The sequence below is a fragment of the Castor canadensis genome, chromosome 2, assembly GCF_047511655.1.
Source record: "Castor canadensis chromosome 2, mCasCan1.hap1v2, whole genome shotgun sequence".
Lineage (NCBI taxonomy): Eukaryota > Metazoa > Chordata > Mammalia > Rodentia > Castoridae > Castor > Castor canadensis.
Genome location: NC_133387.1, coordinates 90,549,883 through 90,577,388, shown reverse-complemented (window position 1 = coordinate 90,577,388; position 27,506 = coordinate 90,549,883). Strand labels below are relative to the sequence as shown.

General features: G+C 42.3%; 1 protein-coding gene across 12 annotated transcripts in view; it reads left to right on the top strand.

Annotated features, from left to right (window-relative positions):
- Pde1c (phosphodiesterase 1C) overlaps positions 1-27,506 on the top strand; it is a 486,798-nt gene that overhangs the window by 173,842 nt on the left and 285,450 nt on the right. For 2 of the 12 annotated variants that reach the window (XM_074065266.1, XM_074065265.1), the window contains exons 2-3: positions 15,757-15,881; positions 16,889-17,004. The exons of 9 other annotated variants lie outside the window; for them this stretch is intronic. In XM_074065266.1, coding sequence (XP_073921367.1) covers positions 16,904-17,004 — 101 coding nt within the window. In that variant the 5' untranslated portion in view covers positions 15,757-15,881; positions 16,889-16,903. Of the gene's footprint in view, positions 1-15,756; positions 15,882-16,226; positions 16,363-16,888; positions 17,005-27,506 lie in introns of those variants that run through there. One more of the 12 variants, XM_020154363.2, reaches the window with a different exon arrangement.

The following is a 27,506-nucleotide window of genomic DNA, read 5'->3' as shown; positions in this document are numbered from 1 at the left end:
ATCCTTATGTGGGAAGCTGGGAATTTATTCTCTGCTGCAGGTTTTCCTTAGGCATTCTGGTCTTGGGACTGCAGAGATTGGCTGTTAAGTAGTGAGAAAGTAGTGTGGTCTTCTAAAGGTGAGCCAACTGTGTAGTTATTCTCCATCATCTTCTAGGAATCTTCAAAGTGACCACTATTTCTGATTAATACTTCACTTTTAAAGAGGCAGTGAGGGGTGACCATCTGTCCTTGTTTGCCCAAGACTTTCCTGCATTTAAAACTGGAAATTCCAGATACCGTCTCAGAGGTGGGTAGATGGGACCGGTGGTTTTCCTAGGTGGCAGGGGTGAAAGCTATAATTTGAAGTCAGACACTTATTCTGACTTGTGGACCTCTGGGAACATTGCCTAGCCTCTCTAAACTTTCCTTTTTAGGATAATAGAGGAAATAATGCTCGTTTTCCAAGATGTTGTATAGATTCAGCAGAAAAGCATTTTTAAAAAATGTTTTACCTAGTGCTTTGCACATAGTAGATGTGCAATAAATTTTCTTTACAAGAATATAGTTTTTCTGACATCTTGGCTTTTTTCACTTTAGCATTTTTACTTATCCATTTGTTGTACCAGGGTTTAAAATCAAGGCTTCATACTTGATAGGCAGATGCTCTGCTATTTGAGCCACACCTCTAGCCCTTATTGCTTTTGTTGTTTTGGATATAGGGTCACATTTTTTGCCTAGGCAAGCCTGGACCATGATCCTCCTGTTTTAGGCTCTTCCCACCATAGCTGAAATGACAAAGGTGTCATCACACCCAGCCTTTTTCATTGAGATGGGTGTCTGGAAGTCCTGCTGGACTTCAACTTCAGTCCTACAAAGCTCAACCATCAAAGTATCCAGTGAGCCACCAACTCCCAGATTCCATTTAGTATTTTTAAAAGCAAGACCTCAAAGCAAGTAGGCAGGCTGTTTGCAGAACCTTCCAGTTTCTCTTTTGCCCCTGAAGACTGTCTTGTTGGCCCAGGAGAGGGTCAGGCAGAGCTCTAGATTACGCTTGTCTCCAGAGCTGATGGCTTGACATTTGCCTGGCAGCTTTTGTCTAACCAGAAATGCCTATGTTTTTGTAACAGGACAGGGGCTAGACCCTGCCTCTCACGCTTGCTGTCAAATATGGGTCATCTGGAAGTCCTTATGTATCCAGAGCTCCCAGACTTAGAAAGCTGATTGAAAGCCACAGCATTTAGTGGCCAGTAGGGTGTTCCAGATAACCCAGCCTACAGAGGAACAGGAGAAAAGATCACATACCTTAGACACCAAGCTTGTGGGCCTGACAAAGGAATCCTTTCTGAAGCTGGCTTTATAAAACTGAAATCAAGCAGCACTTAAAGGAGTGCCTTGCTTCCTCTTTTCTTACCAGCTGTGCAGGGCAAGCATGGAACATCTCTCCTGAAATAAGGGAAAGACCTTTGGAAATTGTAACTCATCCTATTGTTTTTCTCTGGTTGATTTTGAGACTTGGTGAATCAGACAGCAGGCTTCAAGGCCTGCCTCCTTGGAATGCAGGTATGGTTCTGCTTGTTGGTCCCAAAGCCTTGAGGTCCTTTTTCCTTTCTTCTCTCACATTTCCGGATACACTTCTGTCCTTCTCCGTGGCTAACATTCTTCTCTTGGCCAAGCTAGCACTGCTTTGCCTGGCTAACTGGTTGTACCCTCTACCAGATCCTCCACTCCTGTCCTTGTCCCTTCCACGGTCTGTTCTCAACATGACAGCAAAATAGTCTTTATCCAATGTAAGTCACATCAAATTCACGCTCTGCTCTGGATATTGCAGTGAATCCCCATTCTACTTTAAGTAAAAACTAAAGTCTTTGTAACGATTGATACATGATTTCTCCCACCCCTTTAGTTGTCCCCTGGCTCTTCCAACTTCAGCCACATAAGCTACCTGGTTCCCAGAGATGCCAGGCACACACATACCTAATTCTTCCCTCTGCCTGGCATAGTCTTCTGCTCACTCTGTCTTCTCCTTCAAGGCTTCTCACCTTCTCCCAGAGGTGAGGCTAGAACCAATGGCCCTGGGGAAGAGTACATTCTTGCCCTCACTGCTGTACGTTGCTCTGGCTACCAACAGAGGACATAATTCAGTTATTTATTATGCTTATGTATTTGATTTAGTCTTAGAGATCAGATCAAGTGTTCATCGAGGGAAAGCTGAACATACTGAAGTTCAAACTCCACCTCTGCCCTTCATTCCGTCTGTGTAAATTACTTAACCTCTCAGAGTCCCAGTTTCCTCATCTGAAAATAGCAATAAGTAATTTTCTCAGCAAGTATTTAGTAAACACAAGTGCTGTGAAAGTCACTGAGATACAGCTGAGTATGACAGGCACAGTCCTTATCATACAAATTTAAAGCATATTACATGTCTTCAACAAATGGTGCTGGGAGAACTGAACATCCACGGGCAGAAGGTTAAAACTAGACCCCCTCTCCCACCCTGTACAAAAATCAAATTGAAGTAGATCAAAAACCTTAATGTAAGACCTGAAACTACTAGAGTAAAACATAGGGCAAACACTTCAAGATCTAGGCATTTGCAGAGACGTCCTGACTGGGGCACCTATAGCTTAGGAAACAAAAGCCAAGAACAGAGAGATGGGATTAAATCAAATTAAAAGCTTCTGTGCAGAAGAGAAAACATTAAAGTGAATAGATAGCCTACAGAATGGGAGAAAATCTTTGTCAGCTAGCTGTCCATCTGGCAGAGGATTAATATCCAGAAAATAGAAATAACACAAAAATTGAACATCAAAGGAAAAAGTAGTCCAAGTAACAAATGAGGAAAAGAACTGAAGGGACGGCTCTCAAAAGAAGTACAAATTGCCAATAAATACATGTAAAATGTTTAATACCTTTAGCCATCAGATTCGATCTAGTAAATCAAATCTACATTGAGATTTCATTTTACTCCAGATTGTTGTCAAAAATACGTATCAAATGTTGGCAGGGATGTGGATAAAAAGGAACCGTCATACACTGTTGGTGGGAATGTAAATTAGGCAGCCACTATGGAAATTGATGTGGAGGTTCCTCAAAAAACTGACAATAGACTGAACCAGCAATACCCCTCCTGGTTGCATACCTGAAAGAAATAAAGTCAGCATACAATAGAGACACCTGCACACCTATGTTCTTTATAGCATTATTCACAATAGCCAAGAAATGGGATCAGCCTAACTTCCCACCAATGAATGCATGGATAAAGAAAATGTGGTATAAATACACAATGGTGTTCAGCCATAAAGAAGAAAGAAATTGTGCATTTGCAGGAAAAGGGATGGAACTAGAGGACATCATATTAACAGAAATAACCAAACACAGAAAGACAAGAATCACATATTTCCTCTCATATGTGGAAACTTAAAAACAAAATAAAAAAGATGACCTCAAAGGAGAAGAGGGGCTATTACAGAAGGGGAAGGGAAAGTGGGTAGGGGAGGGTAAGAGTGAATAAAAAGGTAGAGTAGACTTGACCAAAGCACAACATATGGAAATGCCACAGTGAAATCCAATAATCTGTACAAGTAATATGTACTGACAATTATAATTTAAAGAAAGAGGATTAAATGTAAGAATGTGTATAATACACCTCATAGAGAACTTAGCATTTATTTGGTGCTCATTAAATAAAGTTTCCTGTTTGAAGAACTCCAACGTGTCATTTGTAAGTTGTCTTCCACTTTCATTTCATACTGTTTTCTTTTGGTACGAAGAAGAACACACGCACACACACACACACACACACACACACACACACACACAGGCTGGGCTGTGAGGAGTTTGGGGAAAGTGGGCTGAATTAACTCCAGGAGGTCCAAGAGCCTCCTAAAAACCCATACAAATCATAGCCTACACATTTTATAACTTTGATCAAATTCTACAAGAGTTTAAACCTTTCCCAAACCCCAGGATGGGCCTGGTATTTCAGGCTTCTTGAAACAAAGATTTGAAATGGAAACTCTGAAATGATGATTAATTCCAGGATGGAAGATGACTTTTGTCTGGAATTGGTGTTGAGCCCCCTCAGCTTCCTGGGTGGTAAGAGACAAGCCTAGGCATGTCAAGGTCATTGCCATGTGAGTCTCTGGAATTTAGAACATTGCTCCCATGCAGATGAAACCACCCCTGAAATGGCTGGGATGACAGCCTGAGAAATGCTGGGACAGGTGTTAAAATATTTCATTAATCCTGGTGAGCTGGGATCATAGAGGGCACAGCCCCTTGGGCACCCGGTGTAATTCTGTGCTCTGACTTGGGAGGCCTGTGAAAGGGAGATAAATTTAGGAGTGTTGTTAATTTCTTATTATTATTGTTATTATTTGTTTGTTATTAGCAATAAATCTGTGGGCTCACTTTGCACTATACATTGTTTTAAGCTCTATAGTGTTTAATCCAGCTCCCTTCATTCTTTTTTCATTTCCATATATCATTCCAAGATATATCTTTTGATTTCTTGCATCTCTTGAAGTTGCAAGAGGGAAAACTAGATGGAAGTTTACAAGTTTACAAGGGAGGAATTTATTTATTTATTTATTTATTTTCTCTATTTTTTTATTCATATGTGCATACAATATTTGGGTCATTTCTCCCCCTGCCCCCACCCCCTCCCTTACCACCCACTCCGCCCCCTCCCACTCTCCCCCCACCCCCTTGCTACCCGGCAGAAACTATTTTGCCCTTATTTCTAATTTTGTTGTAGAGAGAGCATAAGCAATAATAGGAAGGAACAAGGGTTTTTGCTGGTTGAGATAAGGATAGCTATACAGGGCATTGACTCACATTGATTTCCTGTGCGTGGGTGTTACCTTCTAGGTTAATTCTTTTTGATCTAACCTTTTCTCTAGTTCCTGGTCCCCTTCTCCTATGGCCTCAGTTGCTTTAAGGAATCTGCTTTAGTTTCTCTGTGTTAAGGGCAACAAATGCTAGCTAATTTTTTAGGTGTCTTACCTATCCTCACCCCTCCCTTGTGTGCTCTCGCTTTTATCATGTGCTCATAGTCCAATCCCCTTGTTGTGTTTGCCCTTGATCTAATATCCACATATGAGGGAGAACATACGATTTTTGGTCTTTTGGGCCAGGCTAACCTCACTCAGAATGATGTTCTCCAATTCTATCCATTGACCTGAGAATGATAACATTTCGTTCTTCTTCATGGCTGCATAAAATTCCATTGTGTATAGATACCACATTTTCTTAATCTATTCGTCGGTGGTGGGGCATCTTGGCTGTTTCCATAACTTGGCTATTGTGAATAGTGCCGCAATAAACATGGGTGTGCAGGTGCCTCTGGGGTACAAGGGAAGAATTTAAAAGACAAGAAAACAGTACAGAGAAATTATTTTGTCCTGCACTAATAAAGCAAGCAAGCAAAAAAATTTTTTTTTTTTACTATGTGGTCTTCCCTCTGTTTCAGAAGAGAAAGAAAAATACTGTTGAGGCAAAAAGTAAGAAAATTGTGATGACAGAGGAGCTTCCTGTAGAAGTGATCTAGTGATTTATAAAGCTTCTTTTTTATCCAGGGTCCCTAACTCTGCTTCCAGGTTTCCATGCTTGGCTCAGGTATGCTTCCGTATTCCTCTTTGTCATTGGAAGGCCTCAAGAGGAAAGTGTCACCTCCCTATGAAAACTGTACAGTGTGTATCCCTTGAGGCCTTTTGCACCCCACACCCCTGCCGTGTGGGTCTGAGATTGAGGGACTATTTGCAGACCCTGAAATGAACACCTGAACTGTCGCCCTAACAAGGACGACAGGCTGAACATTTCAGCATTGCCACTGCCTGAGATTGTTGCCTTGGGCTGCTGTTTCCTCTGCATTGTCTCTGAATTCTTGTTTGTAAAGCTGCTTAAAAATGGCTTGAAGTGTTCTGTAAGATAATTGCAAAGTCAGAGCACTGTGGTTAGCAGGCTTGATTCACTAGATTCAGAGACTTAGTCAATTTACACCAAAAATACCTGCATCTTAGAGGCACCAAAGTTCTGTAGATCATGATAGGCTTTGGTTCAGTCATTTCTGCCACTTAGTATATGACCTTGAGATTTTGAGGACTTCATAGGCTATCTTGTAAAGAGTCCAGGGGATATCATGCTTGCGAAAGGAAAATACAGTAAATAGGAACTAGTGTGAATGTTATTTACCACTGCCACAACTCACGTTGGCAGCAGCATTTATGCTTGGAGACAGGACAGATAGGAGTGGGATGTGCTTTCTGATACCATCCAGGGTTAAGCCTGCCCTTTCAGTAACAGTGATGGCTCTGTCTGCACATGGCCTTTTAGAGCTATATTTTGACAATTGCTCAATTACCCAGATAGCTGAAAATATGTCAGCCGTGGGCCTCAATACATTATTGATGTTGGCAGTTTTCCTTCGGCTGCATTGCACAGTCTTTGTCTGCTGGGAATAGGAAAGGTATTCTCTCCCTTTTGTGTCCCTTGGAGGCAAGCCAGCCTGCGATTCAGCTCCAAAATGTTGCTTCTCTTCAAAGGTGAAAAGCATGAGTCACATCTGGTCATCCCTCTAGGTTACTTCCTCTCTCCTCTCCTCTGCAGCTTCTCCCCTGCACCATTTCATGGGTGATTAAAGACAGGCAATCTCCAAGCCAGGCTGGAGTGAGGTCAGAGCCAGTGGTGCAAAGAGGGATTTTCCTCCGTTGTGAGAGTATGGGTGACTTCACAGACCTTAGGGAGTGCTATCCATTGCGATCCCTGCCAGGAAAGCTCCTCTGAAGGGATATGGATTTGGCACCATAGTTAACAGCTGGGACAAATGGGGCCTAACTGCTGCAGATGGGTGGGCGATAGGGGGGTGGTTCTGGCTGCTTTGGTGGACCCTGCCCATTAGAAAACTTGGCCTCAAATGCTTACAAAAAATGTCAGGCAGGGTGCTCAGCCAGCAGGCAGAACCATGTTTCAGGCAGCAAGAAATAACTGCCCAGAATCTTGCATTCACATGTACTTTGAAGAGCAAACTCTGACAAGCTTTCAAATTCAAGCATCTGCTTAATTGGAAGGAGGGAGGGAGGAGAGAGAGAGAGAGAGAGAGAGAGAGAGAGAGAGAGAGAGAGAGAGAGAGAGAGAGAGGCTGTAGTCACTAGTTTTTAGAAGTTTTTATGCCTTGAAACATTTGGCAGCTTTTTAAGCAGTCTCTCTCTCTTCTCTCTCACTCTCATTATCATATATTCATTGTACAAAGGAGTTCCATTGTGATATTTCCATACATACATATAGTGTACTTTAATCAAATTTACCCCTCTATTATTCTTTCTTATTTCCCCTTTTAATACAGTTTTAGTTATTCTATTTTCATACATGCGTCTAAAGTACTTTGATCATATTCACCCCCTCCCCCTTAAGGAGTGGTTTTTCTCCCCTCCTTTTTTATTTATGCTTGATGATGCATTTCTTAGTAATGGTTTCCAGGGCTAGATAGTAATGGTGGAAGGTAGGTTAACATTGAAATGCTAATCAAATTTATGAACAAAGAACAATGTGAGTCTCCCTGCCAGTATTCCGACATAAACATGTTTTCAGTGTAATGAGCATGTTGTTTCTAAAACTCACAGTTATAAAACAAAGCTCTTGAGATCACCAGTAGTAAATGACCAGCCCTTTGTCAACAAATCCTTAGGGAGTTTGATTTGGGCTTTGAATGTTGTAAAGGGTTTGGATAGTTCATGCATTAAACTTTCTTCTCTGACCAGCTAGTTCTAGCATGGTGACTAAGACAGATGAATCCTGCAATCAATGAATAGGAAACATGGCCAGAAGTCCCTGGGTAAGAGCTGCAGCCTTTGGAATTGCTTAGAATTGATCTGGCAGAGTGGTTGGTTTTTGATGGGTTGGATCATATATGGAATTGGAGTATATTGGAAATAGCTACAGTAGGAGTTCTCATGGCTAATGGGACTAACTTGGACACTGGACACAGAGGGCCCTTCTCTTACATTATTGATTGGGGGAAGCAGGGACCTATTTTCACAAATGCTCTTTTGCCTGAGTGGGGAGGGGAAGTATTAAGTGAAATGTTTCTTATTTGGAAATATCGATTCAGAGGCTCTGTAGGCTTTGTCCACAGTGAAGGCAGAGTGATTTCTGACATGGTCTTACTTGATGTGATTGGCGCTATTATCAAGGACTTAATACTCTTTTCCTTTAGTGCTTTGGTGAAAATTCCCAAGGGCTTCCTAAATCTCAGTGCAGAAATACTTTTTACATCTAGCCCAGGCAATGTGGAAGCCACCTGGTCCGTGGTGGCAGTTGAAGAGCTTTTAGCCAAAATTTATTTTGCATTTGAGTTACTTTAATATTGTGTCCATAGTTTTCTTTTCTCCCCATAAATCAGGTCTCACTCCCTAATGACAGAGCACCCTTTCTTTTCTCAAAAGTAGAAATACAGGCCTATGCCAACTCTGATATCTGTTGATCTATACATGCAAAGAATTATGGGCCCATTCAAGGTGTCTTTGGGGTCTGTTCTTTTTTAATTTAGCAAGGATATGTTAAAAGCATTTGGGTGGAAGGGATTCATAAAGATGTCATTCTTTTATCCCCTTGGGTCCTAAAAATCCTTTCACTTCTGAGAATCACAGGGTCTAGAAAGGACCATTTAGATTTCCCCAAGGGCAATTGTAAGAATACTGTCAGGAGTAGTTAATATCCCTCACTCCCCAGGTCTGCTGAATTGCCCAAAAAGTAACATTTTACTTATCTTCAGGGTGCAGAGAAAGGTCTTTCTCTGCCAGATAATTGAAAGTTAATTCTTTATGAACTGAAAGTTATCTGGGCAATGTCAAGTGACTGCCCATTGGCTTCAAGTCCAGGAAAACATTCTTACATGCTCTTGGCTCTTATGTGTCAAAGTTGGTTCACTTTGGACCTTAAATGAACTCAATCTCACAATTCTTCTCTGATAAGCCCCCTGGGGGAACAGTGAAAGCCAAGGCATCCATGACCTCTACTCACGGGAGACCATAGTGGAGTAGGTCCTAAAGTTTGCTGAGAGTGAAGCTCTGCTAGGCCCACCTGCTGCCTCATTGCCCCCTCACTCCACCCACAGCCTACCTCCCTCCAGACCCTGAAACTCATTGAGCTCCTTCTTCTTGTCAAAAATATTTCCCTTCTACTTTTTACCCGGCCAACTCCTCCTTCAAGTCTTGGTTCCGATGTCACCTGCTCATGGAGACCATCCTTGACTACTGGGGGGATTAACAAAGGCTGCAAAATTGATGTTCCTCCTCCTCATCAAGAGGTGGGGTGTAAGACTGGGCATGGCTCAAGTAATAGAGTCCTGCCTAGGAAGCATGAGACCCTGAGTTGAAACAACTGGAAAAGAACAAAGAAAAAGAAAAAGAAGTAGGGAGTAATCCTTCTGTTGAGTCAGACTTCAACCAACCAAATGCAGCAGAAGGGATGTGGTGCCCATCCCGAGTTCAGCCTTTAAGAGGCCTAGAGGCCTCTGCCTCCTCTTTTTGGAATATTTAGCACTTGGACTATGGCTGCCTCTGAAGGACGTCTAAGGTAGTCAAATGGTGAGACCACATGGAACAGCAATGGGATGAGGAGTTCCAGCTTACCAACTGTCCTTGACAATACCAGACATGGAGTGAACCCACACTGGCCTTGTATACATGGTTGCCTTCTTACAATAGCCACTTGAGAAATCCAAAACAAGATTAATCAAACTGTCTGGTCAACCCAGAGAATGTGAGAGAAAAAACAGTGTTTTAAGCCACTAAATTTTGGGAGTGGTTTGTTATAGAGCAATACATAGATGAAATGCCACCCTATTTATAAATAGGTTCAATCACCATTCTTTGTACTGCATTCTGTTTATTGTCTTTTGGCACATCTTACCTTTACAACATGTATCTGTTGCTCTGTAATCTGCTTACTATCTATTTCTCCAATTACACTGAATCTCTGTGATACAGAGACTTAGAGTGTTTTTATTGACCATCATTGCTTACCTAGTATCACACAATGCATGGCATAAGGTAAGCCCTCAGCAATGTTTGTTAAATAATTAAATGAATTTAAAAGTTTCACGCATTTAATTGATTGTGGAATGCGCGCCCCCCCCCAAGACACAGAGATAAGGATCTACAAATCTTTACCTCTAGTGACCTTGCAAAAACAAATCAAAATCCCACTTTGCTTGGAATACACTCTGCACAACAAATTCTAATCCTTCCTCATTGGCATGAACATAAAAAGTCCTAAATTTTAATATGGTGGCCCAGGCCCTTCTCTGTCTGCATATCCATCCTCTGCCCAGTGTCCCTTTCTCAGCTGACTTGAACCCACCACAACAGGTTCTTTGTTACGACCTGGGCTGCCACATGTATTTGAGCTTCTCTGCTCTAGTTCGTTCATTCCCTTAAAAAAACCTTTTCCTTCAGGAAGCTTTTACGAATGGCCTGTGTTTTGATGGGAATTCCTTCATACCTCATAGCAAACCACTGAATCCCAGTCTTAGGTGAACATGGAGCCATTCTTGACTCTGGATCACGAGGCTGGGAGCCTGGGACCTTTAAGTAGTTGGTTAATTTATATGAACTATTCATTCCTTCTCAGTTGAACTCAGGGCTTGGGCAGAGGACCTGTCAAGATTCCTGCCAGTTCTGAGATTTTCCATATTCAAATTTTCTTCATGGTATAGGAAGGACAACTCACTGATTTACATACGTTTGGGTCAGAATTTGGCTGACAGCATCAGCAGTTTTACATGAACAAAAATTTCAATTTCATTGGTACAGCCAAGTTAATTCTGCTTGCTTAGCAGTGTGTTCAAGAGGCAGAGTAGACATGGGAGCCCTGAATCAGGAAGCCTGCGCTGAGGGAAGTGAGGGACCTCTCAGACCTCAACCACTTCAATTCTAAACCAGGGATACATAATAATGATAATGATAGTAATAAATATTTCATTCATTTCAGGGTTGTTTTGAGGGGCTAATATGTATAGTATGAGATGCCTTGATGTGTCATTATCAAAAAAGTTATTGATACATCTATTTATCAAAATAATAAAGGCACCTCAGATTTATCTTGGAATGCTCTGCATTCCTCAAGGTGTCTGTACAGTGTTTCAGTTTCCATCCATGGTATCTTGTTGGATGGATGAGATGGGAGAGGAATGACTAATTTATGAGATCCTCCAGTGTTCAAAGCACTGATCATATATTATTGTCACTCCTTATGACAATCCTTTACAGGAGGCGTTATAGGAGTTAGGAGACTTTTCTTTTTCAGTGACAAAAATCTGACCAAATTAGTTTAAGTGAAAAAACTGGAGGAGGAGCATTTATTTGGTTCATGTAACTTCACAGTCCGTGGGTAGCTTTGACTTCAAGTATTGCAGGATCAATTCACATTTTATTTTGTCTCTCTAGTGCTTTTCTCTATCTTACTCTGTTGTGGTTTTCTGATATACTTTCCCCACGTCATGGAAAGGTAGCCTTGAGCCTATAGCTCATCTCCAGAAAAAGAGAATAGACTCTTTTTCTTCAAATGACCACATCAAATCCCCCATAAGGAAGAAGTCAGGTGTCAATCCTAGGTTAATCACTTTGTTGAGAGGCACAGGTACAAAACGCTCATTGGATAGCCTTGGTGATACAATCATATCCAGCCTGGTGAGATCAGACCCAGGTCTTCTTGTAGTTTTTGGCTAGCCCAGGTCTGGCTGTGGCTTTCCAATCAGAGAATCAGAGCATTTAGACCCTGGGAAGAGATCCAGTGTTCATGGCCCAACCCAACCATGGCCAAAGATGAGACAGGTCTTGTCCTAGGGGACACCAGTAAGTCAGTGTTCTCCAAGTCCCTTGCTTTGCCTGTGCCACCTCACTGGAAGAATCTCAGGGGCGTCTATCAGAGCAGCTAGAGGATCTTGCTAGACAGGGGAAAACACATGCATGTGTTGTGAATCACATGCATGCTACCCTGGCTGAGACTCCATGCTGTCTCTTCTCCATCTCCTCTTCCCAGACTGTCTGGACCACTCTATGGGCAAAGTCCACTCTGCTCCGAGCAGTTGGAGGTGAGACTGGGGGAAACTTTGGGTTCAGTCAGTCACTGTCTTTCCATTTCTTTTTCTAATGAAGGTGATTACTGGGATGGGACAGAGTCCTCCTCATGACATAAAATCAAATGGAGAAGACATAAGGTAGAAAAGCTGTGTGACAGTGCCACCACATAGACCCTTGCTTGAAACTGAAGCCAGCGCCAGAGAACAAACAGTCTCTGTCAACAGTCCCTGTTGGGCCAGGTCACATATGGGGTGGGCAGAAAGAAGGGCTGCTGTGCCTACTGTTGCTTCCAGTGTCCTAAATGTGTTTTCAGAACTTCTCCCTCAAAAAGACTGTCTGGTGTCAATGCCAAGTTGTGAAAAATGGATCAAGGGCATGGGCTGGCTTTGTGGAGGATACATTCTGCTTTTTCTGATTATTATCTGTATTCTGTGCCAAGTTCTTCCTCCTTTCTTAGCTGAGGAGCTTGTTCACATCTGACAGCTGGAGTTCCCTAACAGATCCCTGGCTATCATTTGTCCCATGGCAGTTGCATGACCCATAGAAGATTCCTGGAGAGCCGAGCTCAGTGCATGATGCATGAGGCATGCTCAGGCAGCAGGCACCCTCCACAAATGACCAGGCCACCTCCTGCATAGAACCATCCTGGGCTTCCTTCCATCTGCAGGAGAGAACCCAAGCTTCTTCCTGTCCACAAGGGACTGGATGAGCCTTCTGGCATTTTCTCCTGATGTTCTTAGCCATACATTTAGAGTCAAACCACATAAAATGGTTCATGGGTTGCTGGGGTGTCCACCCCTGCTCATGTTTCTGTGTCTCTTTTTCATACTATGCCTTCTTTATGGAGTTACCTGCTTCCATGCACCTTCCTTGAAAGCAACTTCTACTCATCCACCTTCAAGATCCAGTTCAAATGTCACCTGCAGTTCATATGTAGCCTGCTAAATTCCCCCTCAGCGCTAGTGACCTCCTCATCTGTGCTTGGGCAGCAGCCCTACCTTCCCCAGTGTGTACCTTTGGTATGTCTACAGAGAGGTGCTACAGCACAGAGAAAAGAACATGGACTTTACCTTCTGGTGTAGGTTTATTTTGTTTTTCTGGCAGTACTGGGGTTTGAACTCACAGCCTTACACTACTAGCTAGGCAGGTGCTTTACCATTTGAGCCATGCCTCCAGTCCTCTGGTTTGGGTTTGAAAGCTGCTCTACCACTTACTTATCTATATGCCTTTGCAAAAGTGATCTCACCTCTGAGAGCCTTTTCTGTGTCAGTGTATAAAACAAAGCTATGCTCAAGTATTTTGTGGAGGGTGAAATGGACCAACCTGTGATGTGCTTAGCATGACATTTCTCACTGACAGGTGGGCGTGGTGCTTATGGTTATTACGGTCACCATGAAATCATGAGATCTTACAGGTAAAGGGGATCCAGGGGTCAGTCTCACTCCTACAAAAGCCCGATTCTTCCTCCCTCGTCAAACAGTCACCCAGCTTCTCCTTGATCTGTGTTGGGACAAGGAACCTACTAATCTTTTATGGTACTTAATGTTGATTTGTGAAGGTTTGCTAGTTCTTGGACTGGATTAATGCAAGTTTATTTGGGAAACTCATTATTTTTTTTGACTGAACTGGAATTTGAACTCAGGGCCTTATGCTTGTGAGGCAAACATTCTACCTCTTGAGCCATGCCTCTAGCCCTTTCTATTTTAGTTTCTTTTCAGATAAGATCTCCACATTTTGCCTAAGCTGGCCTGGACCTTGATCCTTTTAGCTATCCTTCCTATGCAGTTGGGATCAAAGGCGTGCACCAGCACACCAGGCTTCATGGTTGAGATGGGGTCTTGCTAACTTTTCCCCCTGGGCTGGATTCAAACTGTGATTCTCCCAATTTCTATCTCTCAAGTAGTTAGGATTGTAGCTATGAGCCTCTGTGCCCAGCTGGGGGACTATTCTAAATGGTTGGCTATGTGTATATGTATATGTACGCATATGTGAATATGTGTATGTGTGTATATTTGTGTATGTATGTGTAACAATATTTAGTGATGTTTGGCCATGTGAGATTTCCTAGAAGCTGACTCAAAGAGCTGTCTTAAGAAGTCACAAAGGAGATGAACCTCCAATGTAAAGTTATGCATGGTATTTTGTGCCGTCTTTGATCTTTTGTTTCTGGGCCAGTTTGCATCTGTTTTTTAAAAATAATAGTAGCATTAGATTTTAAAAATCAACTTTTTAATACACGTTTAGTTTAAAAAATTTTTAATGAAACAAAATGTGTTTTCAAAACTTTTTTAAAGTTTTTTTTTGTTTGTTTTGTTTTTTACTATTGTGGTCTTTTCTCTTTGCTTGATTGTACTGAAAAGCTGTTTCTTTTTCTTCTAAAAGTGACTTTTCTCTGATTTAAAATTCCACCACCACTAGGAACCAGTCATAGGCATGGCATGGGGCTGGAAGGTGAAAAGCATCCTTTGTCATTCCCTTCTTTTCTTCCCTGCCTGGTCAGTCCTTGCAGAAACCATGACACAGTGGAATTGTGTATTCTGTAACAGTCATCTCTCTTCTCAGCAAGTCCTTTCCTTAGCTCCTTCAGATGACTCCAAGAATCACAAAGGTGGAATGGGCACAGGAAATCATTTGCCTAAATGCTTCACTTTGCAGATGGGGAAAAGGGAGCTGCATTTGTACAGGATGAGATAATGAGCCATACCTCAAACTCTGGCTGTGTCTAGTTCCCCATGGAGATGTGTTATATGAGAGTAGAACCCTTTGAACAGTGCTTGGATCAGAGGAAGGTTCCCACACATGCTTGCTGTTGTTGGCATCACTGTACATCACATCCACATTGGACTGCAGGATGCTGAAGGCACACACACGGGTGGAAATACCTCATTTGGGAACCACCCTTCTATCTTCCATCCCTAAAATGAGTTGCCAAAATTATTTCTTTTGGCACTCCATTTCTCCAGCCACTGTTCCCTGCTGGTGGACAATTAGCTTTATTCATATAAATGGGCTACGTGCTAATGTATTGGCTGCTTAATGTTATTTTTGCCTGGTAATGATGCCTTGACTCAGGGAGTATGTACGTGCTTCCAGAACACTGTTAAGATCTGACTTTAATTGAGTAACGTGAGAATCTGTGGCAGGTGAGTGGTAAAACCTTTCAGGTCTCAACTGGAGGTGCCAGGTACCTTCTCTGTTAGAGTTTTTGGGGACAGTCATGCCATCCTTAAAATACCTCCAATTACTGGAAGGGGGGTGCTATCTACCAAATAGGGAACCGTGTGTTAGGTACCATCATTTTATTCCTTTGTCAAGGTCACATGAGTGGAACTTTACTTGATCAATACAGAAAGCTAGTCCTTACTTTTAAGTTTATCTTACCTTTGGGATATAGCCATTACCTGACGGAAAGAGAAAGAATGCTGGGAAGTGTGGCTGAAAGAAATATTACCTGCCAATAAGGAAGAATACTGTATAGTGTATGGTACACCCTGGATCTCTGGAGCCCTGAGTCCCAAGTTCCAAGGGGCCCATGGTAAATTCTGGTGGCCTCATCTAGAAGGGAGCTGGTAACCACTTCTGCGATTTCAGGGTTGCCATCAGTTTGATCATGCAAGAGTTTTGTTTCTTTTGTTTCCTTCCTGTGTTTGATTCTTCTCTTGATTGGTACTTCCCTCCTGGTCTCATTCTTCCAGTGCTTTCCTTCATCCACATGGTGAATGACCTAGGGGGAAAAGTCAGAGAATAACAGCTCTGTAGAGGTGAATCTCCTTGCCAACGTTAACAGCCATGCAGCCACCACCCTACAGGGACTCCAGAGGTGTGTGACATTTGTGGATTTAATCTGCAGAAACTCCTATCACTTCTGATGGATATCTGTTCCTTTTGAGAGAGAGAGAGAGAGAGAGAGAGAGAGAGAGAGAGAGAGAGAGAGAGAAACTCCAAGGAGTTTCCCTAGTATTGTGCGCGCCCCCCCCCCCACGCCCAACTCCCTAGTGGGGACCCAGACGTCCCTTCCCTGGGATCTGTGAGTGGAGGGAACGTGTTTTTTATGTTGTGAGCAATCCAGAAGCCGCGGTCGCCAGCGGCTGGGGGCGGTGGGGAGGTGGGGGTGTGGGGGCCGCTGGCCGCCCGCGGGGGCGGGTCTGTCGGGCCAGGCGGTGCTGGGCAGGCCCAGAGTGTGCCCTGCAGACGGCGCCGTGCCTCCCCAACGCCTGTGGTGCCGGGCCAGACACCAGCCCCGGTGCTGACCCACGACTTTTCTTACTTGTCAGTTTTCTTGCTTGTCAGCAGAGCTGCTGGTAAGTGAGAGAAAACAGGGGGCAACCACGGAGAGGGGCGGGGGCGCAGGGCGGAGCCCAGTGCATGGTCTCAGGTCGGACCACGCCGCCCGCGCCAGCACCCTTGGGCTCCTACCCGCTCCTTCTCAGGTCACCCCTCTCCTCGCCCTCTCCCTCCCCATTCAGGTCTTCCTTTCTCCTCCAAATCCTTCAGTGCCTGCACAGATCGCCCCGGCGGCGGCTTTGTTTAGGGGGAAAAGAATCAGATAAGACCCGAGGTGCTTTCTGTGGGAGCAAGAGCAGGATCTCTGACCTTGTCCCTGGGCAGTGGCCCGGCCATGGCTGCTTTCCGCAGCTGCCTCCCGGGCGCACCTGGGGTCGGAGTCGCAGGCGATCCGCACCCGCTCTGAGCTGGGTCCAGGGGCGCAGCACCGGGAGCGCACGGAGAAAGTGACCCGCAAGCGCGCCGCTCCTGGCCGGGGATCGCGGGCCTGGCCGGAGAGGAGACTGGGAGGGGACAGCAAAACTCTCCCTGCCTCACCCCCAGAGAGAACCTGCAGCTATGGAATCCCCAACCAAGGAGATTGAAGAATTCGAGAGCAACTCCCTGAAACACCTGCAACCTGAACAGATCGAGAAAATCTGGCTTCGGCTCCGAGGGCTGTAAGTACACCCAGTTACTCACCGGCATCATTTCCCTCTCCAATTCTCATTTCACCACGCAGCCATAGTCCCCGCTTTTTTACCCCTTCCTACATGGCCCTTTAAATCTGGTCTTAGAAGTTCCTCAACTGTTTGTTAATTACAGTCACTGCTGGGTAGCAGCACAGGCAGGATTGTCTTTCTTTTAGGATGCCTTGTAGTTTCCAAGTCATGCTTTCTCTGGAGAAGGGGTGATGATTTGGAGGAGTCATTTGTAATAGCACAATAGAAAGGAGGTGCCCCTGCCCCTTCCACCCCGGGAGAAAAGTTGGGGGACCTCCTTCAGGGACTTTTAATTGAAGAGAGTTTTTCTCTGCAAACTGCTTGCAAACACCTTTGGGGGGGTTCAAGCATATACTAACAGTTCAAGTTTAACAGTCTGGCTGCTAAATTCTTGTCTCCCTCTCTCTAGTTCAGTTCAGAATCTGATATTTTCATAGGAATCTTCCTGGCAGAAAAAAATGTTTGCTAAAAGAAAGGGTTGTTTTAGAAAGCATGACAGTCAGAAGCAACATTGGAGTTTCCTAGCAATATCTGAGTAGCAAAAAAGGACATTTGTCTTTAATCAAGTGGCCAGAATTCTAGCTGGACTGAGGGGAAGAGAACTTTGAATTTCAGTCACTTGGTTGGCTTCTGTCTGGTTTGGGGTACTGAGGAGAGGTGAACTGAAAGTGCCTGGTGATTTTTATTGTGAAAACATTCATAAACAATGAGCTGCTGGTCCCTTGTCCAGAAGCTGTATTGATTTCTCCCCATTTTTCTGGGTAGCTCCCAGAGACACTTTCCATGACTACTGGATATACATTTTATAAGATATTTGGTCTCAGAGATATAGTGTGATTTTTAAAAAACACTTTTTTTCTAAACATTTAAAGACATTCTGTTCCTATAAATACAGGGATGTGAAAACAAGTTCCTTGACTGTTTTTATTTTATTGCCATAACCCTTTTTGAAAGTCCACAGGGATACGAGCAAAACAAAACAAAACAAATCAAAAGGTGCTGATGTAACTTAGCTTCATTTTAGGAGCAATCTCACCCCAACAGAACGTTCAGAGTTTCTAAGGGAAACAGTAAAGAAGTATGTTTCTTTAAGGGGTCCCTACTTAACTGTGGACTTATAAAAGTCATTCTATCAGTCATGCAAGTGAGCTTCACTGCCGTTGATCTCAGGGAAAACCATACCAAATAATTTGATTTTTTATTTGTTTGGCTGCCCTAAGCAGGTGCTGTAAACTTATTTGGAAGTCTTGTCTCTCTGGATGGCAGGCTTTTCTGACAGTTGAGGCGCCTGCGGCTCAGCAGCTCTTTCAGAGCCGTGTTTATAGTAAGCTCATGTTTGATGTCGTGAGCATTACGTTTGATTACACTATGCTGCACACAAAAGGTTTGTTGTGTCCACAAAGCCTGGGTCCAAGGTGTTCATTGTGGAAGTGTGGTCAAACTGGTGTCCTTGACTTCCTGTCCGGAGGAACTTGTAGCTGCCCTCTCAGGACCTGCTTCTAGGGTTGCTTTATAAGTCAGTCAATCCATGAAGCTAGTCAGGCTAGAGACAACTTTTGACCAGGTGAGCAAAGCTGAAGTGGGAACTTGGAGAGAAAGCATTTAGCACTTACACCACACAGTCTTGTAGCTTTCTTGGTTTCCTATCTACAAGGCTTTGCTCCCCAAGGTTTTGCAGTGTACTATAGCCACAGTTTGGATTTCTAATTTCTACTACCCACCCAGATCCCAGTGCCTTTGAACATGAAGGGTATGGATTGATTCTAACTTCGGAGTGTGTTTTTTAATCCCTCTCACTATCTTTCCTGTGGAAACACCCTGCTGAACAGCAATCCCATGAGAACTTTAGCTCCACTTTCTAATTTGAAATGAATATATTATTATCATAATACATTTTTAGCACTATCATGATTCTGTTGCCATTCTTACTACCACTATTTATTTATTTACTAATTTTAACAAAGCAACAGTGCTAGAATGGTTGCTAAATACTCCAGAAACCAAAGCACGTGCTCATTTGCACAACTTGGAATAACACTTCAGCGTGCTACAAAATAGAAAGCCTTAGGAGACGGAAGGATGTGTGTACACAACAGATTGTCAGCAAGAGAGGGGAGTTGCTTTTCCAACATTTTTGAAAGAGCCAGTAACCACAGTTGTACTTTCGTATCAGTTTATTACTATGCTGTGGACAGGGCTTCATAAATGACCACCCATGGTCAGGGATTCAGTTCAACTGGTCTGTGAGGCAGGAGAGTTCTGGATTATTCAGGGGTATCTCATCTCCATCTTGTCCCTCTCTCCCTATTTAATTTATCATTGAATTTTTTTTATCTCCTCCATTAGGATATGAATTCTACAAAGACAGATACCTTGTGTCTTGCTCCCACTGTGTTTCCAGTCCCTTAGTTAATAGGTGATGAGGGAAGCCCAAGACTCTAATGTGAACCAGCCCTTCTTCCCTTCCCTCCCCTCCCCTCCCTTCCCCTCCCCTCCACTCCCCTCCCCTCCTCTCCCTTCCCTTCTCCTTTCTTCCCTCTCTCCTTCAGTACTGTAAATTGAACTCAGTGCCTAGAGCTTTTCTTTATTATTATTGTTTTATTATTCATATGTGCATACAAGGCTTGGGTCATTTCTCCCCCCTGCGCCTACCCCCTCTCTTACCACCCACCCCGCCCCCTCCCTCTCCCCCTAACCCCCTCAATACCCGGCAGAAACTATTTTGCCCTTATTTCTAATTTTGTTGTAGAGAGAGTATAAGCAATAATAGGAAGGAACAAGGGTTTTTGCTGGTTGAGATAAGGATAGCTATACAGGGGGTTGACTCACATTAATTTCCTGTGCGTGTGTGTTACCTTCTAGGTTAATTCTTTTTGATCTAACCTTTTCTCTAGTTCCTGGTCCCCTTCTCCTATTGGCCTCAGTTGCTTTTAAGGTATCTGCTTTAGTACTTTAGCACCTGAGACATGCCTCTAGCCCTTTTGCCTTCACTGTGTTTTTCAAATAGGTTCTCCTGCTTTTTCCCAGGCCAGCCTCTGACCAATATTCTCCTACTTTTGCCTCCTGAGTAGCTGGGATTGCAGGTATGCACCACCATGCCTGGCTTGTTGGAATGTTTTTTGTCTGCATAGGAGTGGGTGGAAATTTTGTAAGCCTCATTCTAATCACTTGTAGACAATGGCTCTTCCCATTAGTTGAACACAGTATAACTTTATGCCCTGATGATGTGGGGAGGCCTAATGACTGCTTTGGTTTGAGCAAATGGGTCATGACTGGTGCCTTAGGCCGTGACCAAGAGCTTTTCTGTTGCCAGCCTGCCGTGTGGTGACAGAAAAGGTATTTCTGTGTTGCGTTTTTTTTTTTTTTTTCAAATTGAGAGCAAGAGAACAGGTTTCACTTATTCCTTGGCATTTATTGCGGCAATTATAATGATCTAAGCTCTTGTGTATTCATTTTGCCCAACTGTGAGGTAATATAATAAATTTTATGCTTATACAATGCTCTATGAAGATGAGAGGTTTTTTGTATTATTTAAAATGATATTATGAATATAAAGCAGGTAAATGGTAATAGGTTAGTAGACAGGGACAACTATTGTTTTTGTCCAGCAGGTGGCTGTCCCATCCCTTTACTAGGGTAACACACCTTGCTTCTCACTCTACCCTTTGTCCACTGTCATAAGACTGTGCTCATGGGTCAGAATCTACCAATCCCGGAGTTCCACCTTCCTCTTAACAGTGACTGGTCTCAAGTAGGACGTGGATCCCAAACAAAGCGTTAGAGTCCATTGATGGTTCTGTATGGCCCTGGGAGACCAGTGCTTTTCCCCTCTGTGCTTTCATGGTGACTATTGCTGGATCCATTTCCCATTGCCTTTGTGAAGAAAGACTTTCTTACAATAGAAGACAGTGAGCTAACTCTCAAACCCTCAAAGAGAAGAAGCAGAGAGGAGATGGGATGGGGATTCCTGGGTTTGTTCCTATAAATGTTTCTGTGACTCTTGTTGGCACTCAGGCTCTATTTTTGCTTAGGCTATTTTGAATTTAGTTTCTCTGAAAGAGTCTTTAACTAATACCCAACTGATGTACAGAGAACTTAAGTGATTCTTCCAAATTACATAGCAAAAATCAGGGATAGAGAAGCCATAGCCAATGGTGTCTTGATCTTTGCTTTTGTATTTTTTACCTAAGCCTTCTTATTCTGTATTTCCTTTCTACTCCTTTGAATTATTAAATAATGTAATTAGTGTTCAGGCAACATAAAGTTACTTAATTGACATTCATTTATTGTCTATTATGTGTCACTCATTTTGCTAAGTACTGAGTATGCAGAAGTGGACAGAATACCTGCAATTAGCAGTTATAGGCTAGGGGAAGAGACTGGTATGAGTACCCAGAATGATGAGTATAGATTCAGAGGGATGCAGGGGAAGCTACCTCTGCTGGGAGCCAGGGACGGTGTTAGACTATGTGGAGTCCTTAAAGTTGGAAGGAAGATTCCTTTTATTGATGCCAGCCTCTGCAAAGATGCAGAAAGGCCTTTGTAAAAGATGTGGGGGAAACAAGGAGCCATCCAGTTAGTGCAGAATAAAGCAGCCAAGAGTTCTGAGTTATTTTCTTGGACTCTAGAAAAGTTGCTTATATTTACTAGGGATATGGCTTGAAGCCTACTTGCAAAGGTGTAGTTGTGTCTCTTTGCTATTTTTGGACAGGGACCTAGTGGACAGAAATCTCCCAGGTCACTGTACAAGTAGTTGGCCCCTAAACTGATCAAGGTAACAGAATTTCCTTTCGTACAAATCAGTTCTGAAAAGCCTTGTTATTTTCCTTCAAAGGGTGTTGTGTAGCCCATGCAATATTGAGGGTTCAATGGAAGTTCATGAATGGAGAGATCAGTGTGTGTGTGCAATACTGCAGAGTCCAGGGAGACAGTGACACATTTAGAAGTGAGAGATGATGCTGGAAAGGAAAGTGAGGGCTAGGGAGCAACACGGGGATTTTTTAAAAAATTACTTTTTTGTTAAACATGCTTATAGTTTAAGGAAGTGAGTGTGTGAACACATTTTACTACACAACAAAAAAGTGTGGTCCACTATTTCCCTTTCATCTCTTCCAGAGAAATGTTTTATTTTTTTTAAGGAGTTTACATTTTATCTTTCCAGTTACAAGGGAATAGTGAAACATTTGAATTACGAGAGTAACAAAATGAGATTTGAAATTAGAATGAAAATTCTGGATGAAGTGTAGAAGAGAGATAGAGATGAGACTTGAGAACTGGAGACCTGTTGGAGAAGATGTCTGAATTGGGGTGTGTATTGGAAATGAAAATTAACAGAACTTAGATTTGGAGCAGAGAGTGAGAAGGAGAAGTTGTCTTCTAAGTTTGTTTCAGTTTGAACATGGTAGTGAATTTGGTGCTCTTTGCCATGTTAGAGCCCAGGGAGGGAAGAACAGGCCTGGGTAAGGCAGAATGACAACTTTGGGTGCAGACATGTGGACCTGTTAATATGTGGAATGTCCCAGTACCTATTGGTGACAGTAGTATGGAACTAGGGAAGGTCCTATAGCTTGGAGTTGTCCTGAGTTAAAGTCCTTTAAGCAGGTGACCGAAGGAAGAGGTACTAATCCAAATCTTACCAAAAAGCCATTTCAGAAGACTGATTTAAAAAATCGTTGTTTGTTTGTCCCGGACCACATATTTAGTGTGTTAATGGGTCCTCCCACCCTCCCATTGGAAATGTCAGATGCTTCAATAGCATTTTCACTGGGGTCTTCTTCTGTACCAGTTATTAGGAACATCAGGAATATGAAAATATCAGAAGAAATGCCTTGTCCTCAGGACCTAGAGTCTGGTTAAGGGAGGTAAAAGAGTTCTTATATATGTGAAAAGTTGAAAAAAAAAACAGCAGTAAAATGGAGGGCAATAACTAATTGCTAAGTAAGTGATATTGACACCACAGATTAGGGTTCATTGAAGGCAGACATTTGTGTTAGATGGATGGTGTTTGAGTCTTTCTCTGCCTAATAAAATCCCATCTCTCTGAAATGCATTCTTAATGAATATTGCAGGACAAAAAAGTGGAGAATATCAAAAAAGGTGACTTGATTCTTACACATAGAAGGAAATTTTCTTTATTTGAATACTAATGCAGTTTAATAGTATAACATCACTTCTTATCATAATTTGGTCGTGCTGACTTATTAGCTCATTATAACTCAATATTTGGAAGCTACATGCTTATTATTTTGCCCAAGTGTTCCACATGGCTCTATCAGTTGGGAAGTACCCCTAAGCAGAATTGTTTCTGCAGTTTCTGTCTTAATTTTCTTAGGCTATTAGAAAATTGCTTTCTTTGATTCCTGTTTCTCTCTGCGGAAAGAAAGGGCTTCTATGATGTACCTCAAGACTTTTTGGGACACGACTAAGAAAGACAATGATTAAATATGAGGCACATAAAAATAGTGTGTGACAGCTTTGAGAATGACCATTGCAATTTCCAGTTAGTAATGAAAAGTTCATTCTGTAACAAATGGAGCACCATTTTTGGAGAAGGTATACCGAATTCATGTAAAGCATTGGTGTTCTTCAGGCTTCTATTGGAATGTGCTTTTTATTTAAAGTCCTCTTAACAGCTATTATTAGGCAAAATAAATGAATCTTAACAAACACAATCTGAAATGTTACTAGATTGTGAAATTATGAAAAAGCTTAAGAGAGTAATTCAATCAAGACATAAAACTGATAATTATAGACAATGACTTTTTATTTATAAAAATAAATGATCACTCATTCATTTAGCAAGCACTTCTCTAATACTTACCATGTACTTGACACTGTGATAGGCACCTAGGATATTAGGAAATGAGACAGGAAGTATTCCATTTATAGGTGGAGGGAAATATTAAATAATAATTCCATAAATAACTATTTTCTGTGATAGTCACAAAGAAGTACAGGATGTTGTGAAAACTTTTAAGATGAGGTCCAAGAAACTTGGTCCAAGATTTAAGGAAGACTTCTTTGAAGAAGTGAGATTTAATTGAGATATGAAAATGTTACTAAGTAGAGGGTATGCTAGGATATTCAAGGCCTGGGATCTTTGCATATGTAAAGATCCAAAGATAAGAAGGAATATGGTGCCTCTGAGAAAAGGAAATAGGGCCAAGTGGCTGCAGCATAGGTACTAAGGAGAGGACAAGTGGAGACACAGCTAGAGAGGGTCAGATTCTGCCTCATCCAACAGGGCCTTAGCATGGGAAGTCATGTAGATAGGCATGGACTTGAGAGCTTTTGAGGAGGTAGATTTAATAGGACTTGGGGAGTGAAGAAGAAAGTGGATCCTGGATAATGCCCAGGTTCTTAGCTTGAATCCCTAGATGCTGTTCATGTAAGCCATGTTCCCTGAGGGAGAGCAAGTTTTCAGTTGTAGGTGGGAGCAAGCAAGAGGAGGAAGAGCAAGCAAGCAAGTTGTAGGTGGGAGCAGACTGAATGGAGAATAGAGCTGATGAGTTCATTTTTGGGTGCACTGAGTATGAGGGTCCTTATAGGACATCCCCGAGGGAAGGTACAGTGAAAGCATGAACAGCTGGATCTACAAATTAGAGATCTGGATTGAAGATGCAATGTACATACAGCTCTTAAAGAGTAAGAAACAGAAGCAGAAGCAGCAGCAGCAGCAGCAGAAGAAGAAGAGATGCTCTTCCCTCTCTCCTTCCTTCCCCTCTCCCCCTCCTCTCTCTCCCTGAATGATGTTGAATTAATATACCTCTAAATTTCACAAGTTGAGAGAATACAGTTTAGAGTGACAGCCTAAATAGTCTAACAAAAAGTGCCAGAAGAAAAAAAGGTTAGATATATTTTCTCATCAGTGTTTTTCATTCTTATTCAGTCAGTAGGGAACCTGGCTAGTAGTCACTGAACACAGTTTTGCTTAAAGCTTTTATATTGACTACTTGGTGTAAGGCCCACCTCAGCATAGGTTTGGAATGGAGATGGAAGTCTGGGGTATGCAAGGTCCGTCCCAGTATTCCAAGGGCAGAAAAAGGGTATGACTAAGGAAGTCAAAAGGGATAAGACCCTCATCAGGGACTGTCTGGAATGTACAGGGCAGGAGCCAGATAGCTGAGACTTGAAGCCCAGAGGCCAGCACATAATAGAGGGGCCCAGTGAAGCTTGGCTTGTTGGAAGTCCTCTGGACCCTCGATAATCTGGTTTATCCAGATTCTGAACAAGAGAAATCCTTAAATGAACAGGATACTTCCTACATCTGGAGACATATCTACTAAATATGGTCACTAAAGACCATATTCAAAGATTATTTGAATCTTTGAATACTACTTCCAAATATGTTTTAAGAGTGGTCAGATTCAGATTAATATTCCATCACCTGTTTTTCTCTGCCTTTCTGACTCTGGCCTACGGATGACTATGAGGGGCTCTACAATACCCTCAAATTACACCCCATAAAATATATTTTATTTAGTACTGTGTATTGTTCCAGATTACTGGAAACTCTGTCTGCCAACCATGAGGAACTATAAACACTTTCATAAATAGGATTCTGTGTTGCTTATTTGCAAAGTATTAGGATTAATAATCATAAATTGAACACTATAAACATTTAGAACTTAGTCTGTCTATAAAATAACTGATTGAAATTAGTCGTGATTAAACAAAAATGGCAGAATTGTTCAAAACATTCATTTTTGTGAGTTTTGGCATAGTTTCAGTGGAAGTTGCTACTATAGCTCAGGAGAATTTGGTTCTAGTGCTCAACTGATTTCAGTTGGCAGAATAGCTCAAAATGGGCCCAAAGGAAAGCATCTGCTAGTTTTTTCACCCTATATTTTGAGCAATGACCTCATTTTCTGTATTTAAATTGCTAAGATTTACGGAGTCTGTGTCCAGAGAGGCTTAGGCAGACAATGCTACTGTGTGACAGGGTTATAGACAAAATAGAAAGGCCCTCTGCTTCTAAGGAGCTTTGACATAGACTTGGTTCACCTGGAAGTATAAATATCCACAACTTCTTTATGCTGGGAACAAGTTTTATTAAAGATAGAGGGGTAGGGCCTAAGAATAGAAAAAGCAGACAAGAAAGGCTTGCGAATATTACACTGTCATTGAAACTAAACTTGGCAGAGGATAGAGCTTTTGTTCTAGGTAAATCTACATGGAAAAACAAAGTGGAGGATTGAAGCAACTCTCTGGATAATTCAATTTTTAAAGAACTACCCTCCCTCTATTTACAGGGCTATGTCTGTGAAGAGTGAGATTTTTGTCTTAATCCTTTGGATTTTTTTCCACTTTGGCAGTGCTGTTACACATATTAAGAGAGATTTTTGTTTTCAGCCTTTCTCATTGATGTTTATTTAAATAAGAGCCAGGCTCCCAGGAAGGAGGTCACAAAACTCTCTTCCATTCCCACCCACACAGTTCTGCTGTACTTGCTACACAGCAAGTGGTTGTAAATATGTGGATAGAGGAATAAAACATTTATGCAAAAAAAAAGTACTACTTGGACTTTTTTTTTACAAGCATGACATTTACTTTCTATTTTCTTTCTCTAAAAACCTTTCTATTTTTCTACCTTGGTATCACTGATTAGCTCATTCCCTGGATTTAAGCAATGGGCTTTTAGCTGTAGGGAAAGGAATAACATTTGATCTGTTTAAAAAACATTTTGTTGTCCAAAGGAAGATTTCAGCTTTCTATGGAGAGGGATCCCATTTGGGGGCCTCTTACACAGTAATCCAAGCACTGGAATTTTTAATTCAGGCTTGGGAGAGAAGCACGCATGAATAAGAGGCTTGAATTTTTGTCTGGCCAGCTGTCTGGAGGCAGATGAGGGACTGGAGGGAGAACAGTGAAGGGACAGGCTTGAATGAGGAGAGTGGAACCATGACCCAGGGCATAGATTTGCTATATGAGTTGCTGCAGTTACAGGTGGGGCTTTCTGAGCAGTTGTTTAGTTTGGAATAGGTGACTTGCTTCTCAAAGTTTCTTTAGTATACATTAGAAAGATGGACAAAACTAGATAGAAAGACATCAGCTCCCATGAGTGAGTAGAAAACTACCTTATTTATAGCTATGTCAGATTAGTATGCTTCCATTCTTCTGATTCACTATCCCAAACCATCCCTAACGCCAAACCACACTTTTGGCTAAACACACTGGAGTTATGTATATTTGGGAACTATCTGTCTCTGAGTAGGATCTTTCTTTTCTAAGTAAGAGGACATGAATCTACAGAACAGTTTTCCCCAGTGGAAGACCTTGCAGAAAAGTCCCCTAGAAAATTTAAGTGAAACCCAACTCCTTCCTAATGACTGGACTATTCCAGGTAAAAGTGAGTTTATGGCACTTCATTGGTTATTTATTTTGTCTTGCCTTGTATCTTTGGCCAAGCAGGAACATAGAATCACAGTGCATGTGGCATTTCATTATGTAGCTTGGCAGCT